Raw genomic sequence first — 14167 nt, 5'->3', positions numbered from 1 at the left:
TGAAATTAATAAATGCAATCACAATGGCAAGGACAATAATTTTAATTATAAATTTTATTGTAATTGTGCACAAATATAGGTGTGTGAGCCACACCACCTGGTTGAACAGAGTGCAAAACATTTATATGTAGAATGCAAGAAGCACTTTGTTTTCTTTTTAAAACCCCAATTCCAAAAAAGTTGGGATGCTGTGGTAAATGTAAATAAAAACCAAATGTCATTATTTGCAAATCATTTAATTACATATTTAATTGAAATTTGAATAAATGCAACATATCAAATGATGAAACTGAGAAATGCAGTTGTAAGAGCCATTTGCTAGTTATTTAAGTTATATTAAAGATTTGCTTATATAGTAGTGCATAGTCTATGGGGGTTCTTATAACCCCCACAAGCTGAATTGAATTGGTATATTGTATGTCTTGCCTCACTTACTATAGATTAGTCTCAGCTAGTGACCTTTCTTGCCATATGTAAGGCATGGAGGGCACATGGTTCTAAACCGGGCCTTAACGTGCCCAATAGTAAGCAACGCGAAGTGCTCTATTGAACTTGCAGTGCCATGCGTTTTGAGTGTACTGAAGGCGAAGTAAAGCATCTTTAAGTTTAGAAACAACTGAAGTTAGACAGGAAAATTTACAGTGCTGTTTATAAGTATTTGCCCCTTCCTGATTTCTTAATTTTTTTTGCATGTTTGTCACGCTTAAGTGTTTCAGATTGGCAAACAAATTTTAATATTAGACAAAGATAAGTAAAAACAAATTGCAGTGTTTCAGTGAAATATAGGTTTGGAAAGTTTTTTTTCCTTAATAAATAAGACCATCACTTTAAAAACTGCATTTTGTGTTTACTTGGGTTATCTTTGTCTAATATTAAAATTTGTTTGCTGATCTGAAACATTTAAGTGTGACAAACATGCAAAAAAAAGAAGAAGAAGAAATCAGGAAGGGGCAAATACTTTTTCAAAGCATTGTAAGTTTAGAGAAGAAACATTTTTTTTCGTTTTTTATTCTACATGTGTAACATTTTTTTTTACTTTATGGTTTTTTTGCCTTGAATTTTCACAAAATCTTTTAAAACAAACTTTTGGACTAAGAGATTTCTTTCAGCACACGTTTGACCTGTGCTCAATCTTGCCTTACTCACCTGCAGCTACAGTAGTTGTGTTATGAAAGGTATACCTCATTTTGAATTTGATGCTGGCATCACGTTTCAGAGTTTTGGACAGGTGCATCAATAGATTGGAAAAGTGGTGTAATGCTAAAAAAAAAAAAAAAACACCCGGTGTAATATCTTATGAATAATTAGGTTAATTAGCAACAGACCAGTAAAGGGAATGGATATATATAATAAGAGCATCCTAGAGAGGCAGAGTCTGTCAGAAGTAAACATGGCAAAGGGTTCACCACTCTGTGAAAGTCTGCACAGGTAAATAGTGCAATAAGTTAAGAATAAGTTCCTCAACCTAAATTTAAAAAGAATTTGTGGATTTCATCATCTATGGAGCATTAACTCTGTACACAAGGGATATGATCCTGAACTTTGAACCCTCAGCCAGCACTGCATTAAAAATAGAAATGATTCTTTAGTGGACATCACTGCATGGCTCAGGAACACTTATGGAATCCATTTTCTGTAAACACAGTTCATCGTTGCATCCTGAAATTCAAGTTATAACTCTACCACATCCAAAGAAGAAATCATATGTAAACAGTAAACATTATCCAGAAACATTCCCTTCTTCTCTCGGCCCAAGCTCATTTAAAATGAACTAAGGTGAAATGGAAAACTGCCATGTTGTCTAATGAGTCAAAATTTTAAATTCTTTTTTTTTTTTTTTCATTAGAAATCATGAATGATGTATCCCTTAGGCGATAAATGAGCAGGACCAACAAACAAGTTATCAGCACACAGTTCAAAAGCCAGTATTTGTGATGGTATGGTGATGCATTAGTGCACGTAGCACTTGTAGCTTACACATCTGGGACGGCACCATTAATGCTGAGCATTATCTACATATTTTGGAGCAACATGCTCCAAAGATATTACCAAACCACATTTTCCATATATTACAACAGCATGGTTTTGAAATACAGTAATCCCTCCTCCATCGCGGGGGTTGCGTTCCAGAGCCACCCGCGAAATAAGAAAATCCGCGAAGTAGAAACCATATGTTTATATGGTTATTTTTATATTGTCATGCTTGGGTCACAGATTTGCGCAGAAACACAGGAGGTTGTAGAGAGACAGGAACGTTATTCAAACACTGCAAACAAACATTTATCTCTTTTTCAAACGTTTAAACTGTGCTCCATGACAAGACAGAGATGACAGTTCCGTCTCACAATTAAAAGAATGCAAACATATCTTCCCTCTTCAAAGGAGTGCTTGTCAGGAGCAGATCATGTCACAGAGATAGAAAAAAGCAAACAGATCAATAGGGCTGTTTTTCTTTTAAGTATGTGAAGCACCGCGGCACAAAGCTGTTGAAGGCGGCAGCTCACACCCCCTCCGTCAGGAGCAGACAAAGTAAGCTGTTGAAGGTGGCAGCTCACACCCCCTCCGTCAGGAGCAGACAAAGTGAGACAGAGTTTGTTTTTCAATCAAAAATCAATACGTGCCCTTCGAGCTTTTAAGTATGCGAAGCTCCGTGCAGCATGTCATTTCAGGAAGCAGCTGCACAAAAGATCACAACGTGAAGATAATCTTTCAGCATTTTTAGACGAGCGTCGGTATCGTCTAGGTGTGCAAACAGCCCCCCTGCTCAATTCCCCTACGTCAGGATCAGAGAAAGTCAGCGCAAAAGAAAGAGAAAAGTAAGCCGGGTAGCTTCTCAGCCATCTGCCAAAAGCGTCCCTTGTATGAAATCAACTGGGCAAACCAACTGAGGAAGCATGTACCAGAAATTAAAAGACCCATTGTCCGCAGAAACCCGCGAAGCAGCGAAAAATCCGCGATATACATTTAAATATGCTTACATATAAAATCCGCGATGGAGTGAAGCCGCGAAAGGCGAAGCGCGATATAGCGAGGGATGACTGTAAAGGAGTCCAGGTGCTAAACTGGCCTGCCTGTAGTCTAGACCTGTCACTTAATGAAATTATGAAATGAAAAATACAACTAAGGAGCCTCCAAACTGTTAAGCAGCTGAAATCCTTTGTCAGACAAAACTGAGACAACACTTCACTTTCAAAACTACAGCAGCTGGTCTCCTCATTTTTCAAACGCTTATAGTTTGTTTAGATTAGAGTTGTGCTCATGTTGGCTAGCAATTTGAAGTTATATTTATTTCATTAATGTGTTTTTTAAAATCTGGCCTGTCCTAAACTCACTCACTCCACCCTCACTTAATTATCTCATTTAAAGAACCCTAGCCTACTCTGCACAACGGCATTTGTAATACATCAGTGACTCTCATTTTCTGATCTGACTTGTCCAGATTGTATAAGTAAGGTTCAATTTCCCCAAAAGACAACCAAATAGCCTCTAAACCTATGCTCCTGTATCCTGTAAGATTTGAGTTGGACATCAAACATTCTCATCTCCTCACACTTACCTAGAATGGTGCACGTTCTTAGGCTCTCCCTTTGTAAGTCAAGCATTTTGGTCCTTAATATAGGATCTACACCACATCAAACCAGGGTTTTATCCACATGTTGAGGGAGGTTTTCCATCTGTATACTGTTAAGGCATTGAATTCACCACTTGATTTTAGTTGTTTATTTGTTATTCAGTTTTTTGTAGAACCTTTGACATGATCTTTACAAATTACACTCAGTATTATTTTGGAAGAATTAGGTGAATAGGATTGTTGAGCTTTGTTTGGCTGAATGGCCTGTTCTTATCAAAATTGTTCAAATGTGCTAAAGAGAGTAATGGAAAACTGCTTGCTCAGTGAGAATTAACTTTCTTCCCTTCTTGCTTATGGATTAAACTTTTACTTTGAATCTTATTTTCGCTTCCTTCTCACTTCCTTAAGCTTTCAACTTGTCTTAATGTACTATTATTATGGCTTGCTCTGTGGTTTTTCTTTTATGATTGGTTAGTGCTTCCTACTGTGGTGTTTGCAGCACATTTAGAAGCTTTCACATTGCCACATTCAATACTTGTTAGTTCTTGACCTTTCCTAGCTGAAAGCAAATGATTGAAACCTTTCTGATAGTGTTTTCCCTCTTTTCTAAGTTTCATACTTCAGGTCTAGGTAATATGATTTTAAACAAATATGGTATGTATTAATATTGTTACTGTCTTCCCTGACACCTCAATCATCTTACCTCTCCTGTCATTGTTCATTTTACCCAGAACAGCTAATATGAACTCTTTATACACTCATACATTCTCTTAAATTTTGCCTAAGCTTTGTTACCATAGAGAACATTAGTAAAAACATTTTAAAATGAATAAAAGCTGTTGGCAAGTAAAATCAAAATTTTGAGTGGAAATTAAGAAAAGATAAAAGTTTGTATAGGAGCTCCTAAGTGTTTTTAACAAAAACTCCAGAACCAGTGTAAGGTCCGTTCATAGTCCAGGCTCTTTTTAGCATAGCAAAGGCTCCTTTTCCAGTGCTATTGTGAATTTCCCATTGGGATTAATAAAGTATCTATCTATCTATCTATTAAAACAAGTGTCACTCTTGCCTGCAAGGCCTGAGCCTGTCTTGTAACTGTCTAGACAAATCAACTTAATATTGAAGTGTTTTTATTTTTGTTGCTTTTATGTTCAAATTGTAGACATCTTAGGGTTGTTGAAGCTAAAATTAAGCCTTGTTTTAGAATGTACTTAGTTAGACCTTGTTCATTTAATTGTATGACACCCTTTTAAACAAAAATAAAGTGTGAATATAATACTGTGTGTTTTGCATGGTATTATTAATAGTCATTTTTAATCTTTATTATATACAGAGGAGCTGACTCCATTACTACTGGCTTCACAGAAGCAGTTTAACTTCACCCATATCTGTGCTGGAGCTTCTGCCTTTGGAAAGGTAATTATTGAAAATATATATAGCAGATTTATTAGATTGACTTTATAGGATGTATTCATTTTGAATAATAAGTCTTATCTAAATATAATTCTCTGATGGTTAGATTTCATTATGCTGAAATATTCAGATAAATTCATACAGAGTTTGTGAATTACACACATATAAAGTGGTGCTTGAACGTTAGTGAACCCATCAGAATTTTCCATATTCCTGCATAAATGTGACTTAAAAACATCATCAGATTTTCACACAAGTCCTAAAAGCAGATATGGAGAACCCAGTTAAACAAATGAAACAAAAATATAATAATACTTTGGTCATGTATTTATTGAGGAAAATCACCAAAATCACTAACTTTCAAGCACCACTGTAGCATTGTGACATAAAATGTGATGGTGAAGTCTATAATTGTCTCATCCAGTCAGTAACTCAGTCTATTTTCTGCAGTGGTCTTCTGTGCAAAATTAAGTAAAACTGTTTTTTTAGATATTAATATAAAAATCAATATGACTATCAAAAGCAATAATGAGTAATTATTTGTATATTTTATTGGAGTGGCTACTCTTGAGGTTTGAACGGAATAATAGTTCTGAAGAGTGAACATTGAAGAGGCAGCACTACAAAGCTATTTGAGTATTTACTTATATGATTGTTTTATGGCTTTGAAATACTGAGACAACCTGTTGAATATGCTTTATAAACTTGAATCGTATATATTTTTATGTTAAACTTTTTTTAGATACTGTTGTTCATCTATTTAATTTTATATAATTTCAAATTATGGCAATGAGGCATCACAGTCAATGGTTAGTACTGCTATTTCAGAGCACTGGATTTCATTGCTATTGCCATTGTTTATTTGGAGTTTGCACATTCTTCTGTGCTTCTTTGCGTTCTTCTCTGCATAGAATTTCATCCAACTTCCAGAAAACATTTCACTCATGTTGTTTAGCAAGTCTGAATTGGCCTAGTATGCATAAATGTCTGTTTGCTTTTTGATGTTCTGGCAACCTTTCCAGGTTTGGTTCTTGCTTTGAGCCCAAGGACTCTGCTAAATAAGTAATAATAATGAAGAGGAGATACTTAAAATATTGACAGTGCAACATTAAGTACATTTAGTTGTTTCATCTATAAAACATCTAAAGAATGCACAGTGTTTCAATTTATGTAAACGAAAGATGGGTAGGGACTTTACATTGTCTAGGCTCTAGGAGCCAAAAGAAGCATAACTGTGGAAAGAAAAAACTAAATAATAACTATATTTAGCATATTTAAGCAATCACATGCATTTTTGTGTGTTGTAATTAAAAAGAGGCAATGTACAGTCTGTCCTGTTCTTTCTCTTTATGTCACTTGCATAGTGAATCCTGTTTCTGTGAAGGGTGGTACTCCCAAGTGTCACATTTGTTTGAAAGTTACAGTTTTCACTAGCATCTTTTAAGCAACAGTAAATGAGTCATGAACACATCACTCTTTACAAATGCACAATGAGCAAAAAAGTAATTATCCTCTTTAATAAAATCCCTTTGTGCGTCAAGGTGTCCGTGTGTGTGTGTCTTCTGGTGAAGTGCGCATGTGCGGGGCACGGTGCGACGCGCAATATTACTGTCAGAGAAAGTTAGAGGCGTTTTACGGAAATACAAACCAGTATTACTGCGAGAGGAAATTAAAGGTACACAATACAGTGACGCATATTACAGCCACATACAAGCCAGTATTACTGTCAGAGGAGATTAAAGGCATATTACGACGCGCACACCTGTATTACCGCCAGAGAAAACTAAAGGTATATTACGGACGTACAAGACAGTATTACTGTCACAGAAAATTAAAGACACACAATACATGGCGGCAGCCCACAAAGAACGGTCAGCTCATCAAGTAAACAACAAAAGAAAGGCTGAAAGAAAGAAAAATACGACCAACAAAAAGAATGAGGTCAAAGTCCCTTGCCATTTAATATAGACTGTTCCTACTAATGTTTATGCACTACTGTTAGTGCACAACTGTAACCGTTATTGTAACGGGCTAAATGACTAGTATTAATAATAAAACACATAATAATGTATATGTACTATACTATAGGTGTATACTACACCTGTGTTTGCACATACAGTCATGCGGCAATTTATGGCCATTCGTACTTGCAGCTGACAGCCATTGGAAAACAATAAGGTAATAATGTTGTGAAATTGCAAAAACCAGCTGCTACAGTCTGCAAAGGCCATACGCCTTTTGTTCATCACATATTGCGGCAGTGTTTCTAGCCAGAGAATGATAAGCTCTGCATAGAAGCAATGAGAGATGCGGTGGTGCAGCCGCAGAGGAACAGTCTCTCGGCTGTCTGCTTTCGTGTACAGAAGCTGCAACTCACAAATGGACACAAACTAGCAATATATATTGTGGCTGATGGCCGGGACACTCTTTGACACTGGGTCCGGTGGAGCAGCCATGGGATGCACACTATGTCCCCCAGAACACATGGTGGCAGCCCTCTTGGGTTACATCGGGGCCACAGGCATGGGACTTCAGGGCTCAGCCCTGTTGGGCTCTGTGGCCACCACCGGGAGGAGCTGCACGGCTTAATGAGCCTGTGTGGGCTGTAAGAAGAACCTGCAGCCACTACTCGAGGCGCCAGAGTCTGGAGGAGAAAGACGAAGCTGCCTGGGAGGAGTGGAAAAAGAAAAGTGTGGTTTTTGGGTGTTTTCTTTTGGTGTGTGTTTTGGGGACTGTGTAGGGCCTGTGGGACACAGGGAAGACATTCCCCATGGCTGAAGAATAGAAAAATAAATAATTTTGTTAATTTTCTCCTGTGCCTCCGTTATCAGTCTGTGTCTGGTTGGCGCCAACCAAGCGCTTTTTCCACAATATACATATATATGTGTGGGTGCGTGCGTGTGTTAACTAAAAGATGTTATTGCGTAAGCAACTTTTTATCAATGTTTTATCAATGTCTGCCTCTTAACTCGGATCCAGCCCAGTTCTCACTGTTGTTTTGTTGGTAGAAAGTGATTATATAAACACATTTTGATTGGATACATTAAATGTGTCGGCCATGATCTGAAAGGCACATTCAGGCCTGGTTTCTGAGTTGACCTTAGTTTTTGAATCTAATAGGTTATCTGTGTTTGTCAAAGAATCTTTGTAGATTATTATTAGGGTAGCTCATCGTCCTTGATGTTGTCTAAGGAAGATGCTACTAATAGTACAAGACTCTTCAAGACAAAGCTAACTGGCTCACACTTACCATGCAATGACAAGGTTAAGTTTTTGACAAAATTAGCAAGTGCTAAAGATGAATATTTTCTCTGGTTCGCTACAAAACAGGTGAGTAGTTAATTTAAATGACAAATGTAAAATAACAGTGGTGTATTTCAAACACTTATAATATAATGAGAGTTTCTGTTAATATTTTAGTGCAAACCTAAAACTCAAGAAGTAAAAGCTTTTATTCTTGGTATTAATCACTGACAATGTTGAAGCCTATGTGACTTTTAATTTTACTTTTGGCTGCATTCTGTAGTATCAGAAATGAGCAAAAGCATGTTAGTTATTGAAAATAAGGCCTAGGTTAAGTAGGTTATATGATAAACATATGACAAAAAACAATTTTTATGTTATAATATATGCACCCTGTACCTATGAGTGGAAACTAATGATTTCATTTAGATGAAACTTGGTTGGACAAAAGGTTTTCCTAAGCTCTATCACCATTTCCACAGCAACATACAGTTGTCCATATATCATAGATAAACAGCGTCCTGCATAGCTCATCAAATATTTATATGTTTTAAATAAATATTTAATACCATCATCTCATCCACGCAGCAAAAAATTAAGTAAATAGAATGTTTTTGTGTTGGGAATTATGTTACAAAAACTCTTAAAGCTCTTATTAGTTTAAGTTTGTACATATTTTTGAATGGTAGGTCTACCTATGCATATTCAGTATACTTCACATAACACTTCAGCTAGTAAGGTACATTTTAAGTACATTAACTTGTAAAGCCTTATGCTATATGTTTTCTGCTTTCCTTTGATTTTTGTGTGTTTCATTTTTGTTTAATGCTATATGTTTATTAACATTGTAGATTTTTGCACATTTCTTGAACACTCAATTTAAATTACACATATATATATACAGTGGGGCAAAATATTATTTAGTCAGCCACCAATTGTGCAAGTTCACCCACTTAAAAAGATGAGAGAGGCCTGTAATTTTCATCATAGGTATACCTCAACTATGAGAGACAAAAGGAGAAAAAAAATCCAGAAAATCACATTCTGATTTTTGAAGAATGGTGGCTGACTAAATACTTTTTTGCCCCACTGTATGTATATATATTATATATATGTATATATATATATATATATATATATATATATATATATATATATATATATATATATATATATATATATATATATATACAGTGGGTACGGAAAGTATTCAGACCCCCTTCAATTTTTCACTCTTTGTTATATTGCAGCCATTTGCTAAAACCATTTAAATTAATTTTTTTCCTCATTAATGTACACACAGCACCCCATATTGACAGACAAAAAAATAATTTTTGAAATTGTTGCAGATTTATTAAAAAGAAAAACTGAAATATCACATGGTCCTAATATTATTAATATGATTTGTTGATGATGGCTCCTTAATGTACATAATATAAAAATATAGTCATTGTCTTATGGTTTACTCCTCAAAAATCCATCCCCATATCTGAGTATACAAGAAAGTCTAGGGGAGACCACTCCCGGTTTTTGAAAATAAAACTGCACTGATCAGGAGACTGACTAGGTCATCATACAAGATCAGCATATTGTTGCTGACCAATCACTTTTGCTTTAAAAGCATTGTTTAACAATGAAGTGATGCAAGCAAAGGTAGGTAGGTAAAGAGAGTCTGCCAACTGATGAAAAACTAAACATACTAATGGGTTTATGTATTTATTAATTTATCTTTTTAAGTTCATATTGAAAACTTAAAATACCTGATATTGTGAAAGTAATCCATTAGCAGAATTATGTTTTAAAATATTTGTCTCCCTTTTTTCAATGTTTTTCTCTCTCTCTCAAAATAGATGTCATATTCTTTTTGTTCTTACCAGGGATTTTTCCTGCCTTACATCCAAACCTGCTGCGGTAGGCTGCAGGTTTCCTGCGATCCTGCTCAGGATTAACAGGTTTAGATAATGTATATATTGTTCTTAATCTCAGATGCTGTCTCTGTCGTTTTATGCCTGTCCGTACTCCTATTACCTGCTCTTGCTCTGCCCATGTTGGGCTATTCAAGACTCGCTGCTCCTAACCTTGACACTACATGCTTGTTTTTCTTTGATTCCCTCAATACAGCTAGGTGGGGTCTGCACACTGATTCAAGTCTAAGAGCCCTGTTCTTCCTAAGGCCTGTGATTTTCATAAGAAAATATTATAAAATTGTGTAAAATTGTTCATATTAATTATGCTTGTTTTTATCAGACAAAAACAAAACCAGATAGTAAACTTTCACTAACATTAAAATCGTATCCAAGTCTGTTAAGTGTACAGTTCTGTATGATTGTGACACAAAACTAAACTGCATAGGAGCTCCATTCCATAATTACTAAAACTAAAACTGAAACTAATAGATATAAAAATAAAATGGAAAAGTCTTTGTGAAATAAAAACTAAACTAAAACTAAAAATACACGATGAAGGAAAACTAAAACTAAACTGAATTTCCAAGTAAGGTCAGAAAAAATATAGAAATAAAAATTAATATAAAAAGGCAAAACTATAATAACCATGATTCTGACAAAGGCTACATATTAATAATACAAAAGGGGAAAGTATGAGCAATATATTACTCTACCAAGACAAAACACCTGCGCTCTCAGCTCTTATAAATGTTTACGTTTTCCTCACTTTAAGTTCCCAATAAAAGAAAGCTTATTATGTCCAAATCTTATTGAAGAATTTCATCCTGAAGGGTTATTAACTGAAGAAATGAGTACATGGGCAATCCTAGCACTGAGAAACGATGAAGTCAAACGAATTAACGCAAAAATTGTCGATTAGCTAAATGGCAAATTGGTCAAATGCGTATCAATAGACTATGCTGTCGAACAATTCTGACATGTAATATTTTAACAGTCAACAAGAAAGGTAATATAGTACATCTTCCACGGATAACATTAATAATAATAACAATAATAATTAATTACATTTATATAGCGCTTTTCTCAGTACTCAAAGCGCTATCCACACAGGGAGGAACCGGGAAGCAAACTCACAATCTTCCACAGTCTCCTTACTGCAAAGCAGTAGCATTACCACTGCGCTACCTGTGAGGACTATTAGACACCAAAGGTGATCTTGATGTGCCATTCGTATTAAAATGTTTACAGTTAGCTGTTAGAATAGCTTTTGCTATGACAATTAACAAATCACAGGGACAAACATTAGAAAAAGTCGGTTTATTTATTAGAGAAAGAAATGATATTCACTCACGGGCAGTTATACATTGTGTTGGCACGATGTAAGTACAAACATGGAATCAAAATTCAAAAATTTATTTTTACTGAAGTTTTACAGTAAAAGTGTAAGTTTAAAAAGTATTTGTGTGTTAATTTCAAACCCAAATAGAACAAAAACGTATAATGCAACAAATACCTCTAACGCAACATGAAACATAATTTTTTGTCAATTTATTACGTTTTACTATTTTTTACTATGGTTAATTACTCGCTGTAATGTAAAATAGTTAGTTCTATTATGCAAATACATAACAATTTGTTTAAATTGTACATCTGCTTTCCCATACACATGCGTCAGATCCGCGAAGTGGCTAGTGCGTGGCATCTGCCCGGGGGTTGGTGAGCAAGTTGGCAAGTATGTATATGTGTTTATGTATGTATGTGTGTATGTATATATGTACTGTGTGTATGTGTGTATGTATATATAATCTGTCTTGTATAAAAACGTCTACGTGTGAAATTGCGTGTGTCTGTCCGGCCTGGGAGTGCAAGGCTACTACTACAGCCTGGAGCTCAGAGAGCCGAAAAGGTGGCCCCAAGTTAACGAGTCGGAAGTAGAAAGCGACTCCGTTTCCAAAATAAAACCGCCGAGAAAAGAGAGAAGCTCTTACGCAAGTAAGACGAGCACATCGGCAAAATGAAACCTAGGAGAGAGATGCCCAGAGTAGTTCCTTTCATTACCTGACATCTCTACATTTCAGTTTTTTTTGTGACGATTTCAGTAGTTTTTTGGACCCCAGGCTTTTTACAGCACGGGCTTACACAGCTAGTATATATGTATATATATGTGTATATATAATTGCTGGCCTGAGATTACACAAGTAATGACCATTAGGAGAGTTCTGGAAATTGTGTCCATAGATTGTTTTGCTGATGTTACACAGATCTCTGTGTTTACAAAGGGTTGCACCCAGGTGTAGTAATGAGAATAAGAATGATCAAGAACAGAATTGAACCAAGAAAACAAAGCATGGTTTTGACTTATATTTTTCAATAGTGACATGTTCTTCCTACTTGGTAAAATAGGAATTGAACTGCTTCTACACAGTACCCAAGATGCTGATGACCCTTAGTTGACATAGTAAGATGTCATGGTTGAAGTAGAATTCAAGATCCTGAATCTGCTGCCATAAGAAGGTAATTTACAATCTTGATTAAGGCTGTTTCAGAACTATGGTGGCTCAGAAACTACAGTGAAAGACTTGAATAAAATCATTTACCTCTAGATGAGAGTATAGTTTCAAGACGACAGTCTTCTGAAGTAACCAAAGGAAGGTTAGAGATCAGGCAATAGTAGAAAGGATAACACAGCAGAATCAAGTTTAGTTTTTTTTAACATTAGTTTTATGATAGCAGACTTAAAAATAGCAGGTATTTTTGCAGCTAGCAGGGACATATTCATAATAGCAGTGAGTAGAATGGTCCAGGAAACAAGTATGCATGTTTTGTATAGTCTTTTGTGAATGACCCCTGCCCTTCCTTGTGATAATTCTCTGTCAAGATGCTAATGTAACCTGTATGTGTGTGCTAGACCATCAATTATGTTGTCTGATTTTTTTTTTTCAAGACTCACTGTCTTAATCTTCTTTATTTATGTATCTGGTTTGTACAATGCTATATACTGTATACGCTGCTGTTCTTTATTATATTCTGTAAGTGCCTTGAGCATGGGAAAGGCGGTATATAAATAAAGTGCATTATTATTATTAATCTCGTCGGAGATATGCCACTCTCAACTCATGCAGCATTTTAGACCCATTAGCCCCTCACTTGGAAGCTGCATGGAAGCAGTAGTAACACTGAGAACAAGTGTCAAATCTGGTTGAAGTGCAGTCAGATGGTGGCATAAGTCACTTTTTCACAGACATCTACTACAAAGCTGTACAGTTTCCACTTTAAGAATCAACACATCAGTCCTTCATTTATTTTCAGATGACAGCAGACTGCAACCCTTGAGCAAATTATAAACCATTTATGGAAATGCACATGTTTAATTAAAGTTTAAATATCACTTTAGAATAAATGAAAGCAAATACAAATTTTGAAAGTGCACATTCCTAGTATGCAATGGCAGATACTGGAGTACATGATATTCACTCACGACTAATCAATAACGCATTAAGCATCCAACAAACATGGACCAAGCAATTTTAATAGCTAGTTAGCTATTGAAATGCTTTGGCTGTGTTACATATTGTGATTATTGCTTCTATTTAAGAAGTGATCGTGTTTGCTATGAAAGTACTATAAATAATAAATACTGATAAATATGACTTCTTATGTTATTAATGTGTTAAGAACTGATTATTTTATAGCTACTACATTATAAAAGGAGGGTGAATATATGTACTTGTGTATATGGGAGGCTTTTTGTTTAATGAGTGCTGCTTCTACTACTTACTTTTTATCTTCAGGATTTTGGAAAGAAAGTAGGTAGAACTTCATGGTAGTAAAAGCTGAATTTATTCATTATCGTAGGACAGAGGTTTAACTAACAATGTGGTATGTATTATAATATGAGAAATGCAGTGTCATGTACAGTGTTGTTATGCCAATATGTGGCTCGGTGTACCAGACTGAGAAAAACATTGTTATAGGTAAGCACATTCTGTAAGCTTTTTAGAGCTCTGTGATATTCTGTAAAAATGGAGTCCACCTT

General features: G+C 35.5%; 1 protein-coding gene across 1 annotated transcript in view; it reads left to right on the top strand.

Annotated features, from left to right (window-relative positions):
* The window catches only part of etfa (electron transfer flavoprotein subunit alpha), a 130946-nt gene that overhangs the window by 42502 nt on the left and 74277 nt on the right, over window positions 1–14167 (top strand). Inside the window, exon 4 of the mRNA XM_028823062.2 lies at window positions 4902–4984. Within this exon, the coding sequence (XP_028678895.1) occupies window positions 4902–4984 (83 nt within the window). The remainder of the gene's footprint in view (window positions 1–4901; window positions 4985–14167) is intronic.

This window comes from Erpetoichthys calabaricus, chromosome 17 (assembly GCF_900747795.2).
Source record: "Erpetoichthys calabaricus chromosome 17, fErpCal1.3, whole genome shotgun sequence".
Lineage (NCBI taxonomy): Eukaryota > Metazoa > Chordata > Cladistia > Polypteriformes > Polypteridae > Erpetoichthys > Erpetoichthys calabaricus.
Note: the sequence above shows the minus strand (reverse complement) of the source record. Positions and strands in the feature narration are given on the sequence as shown.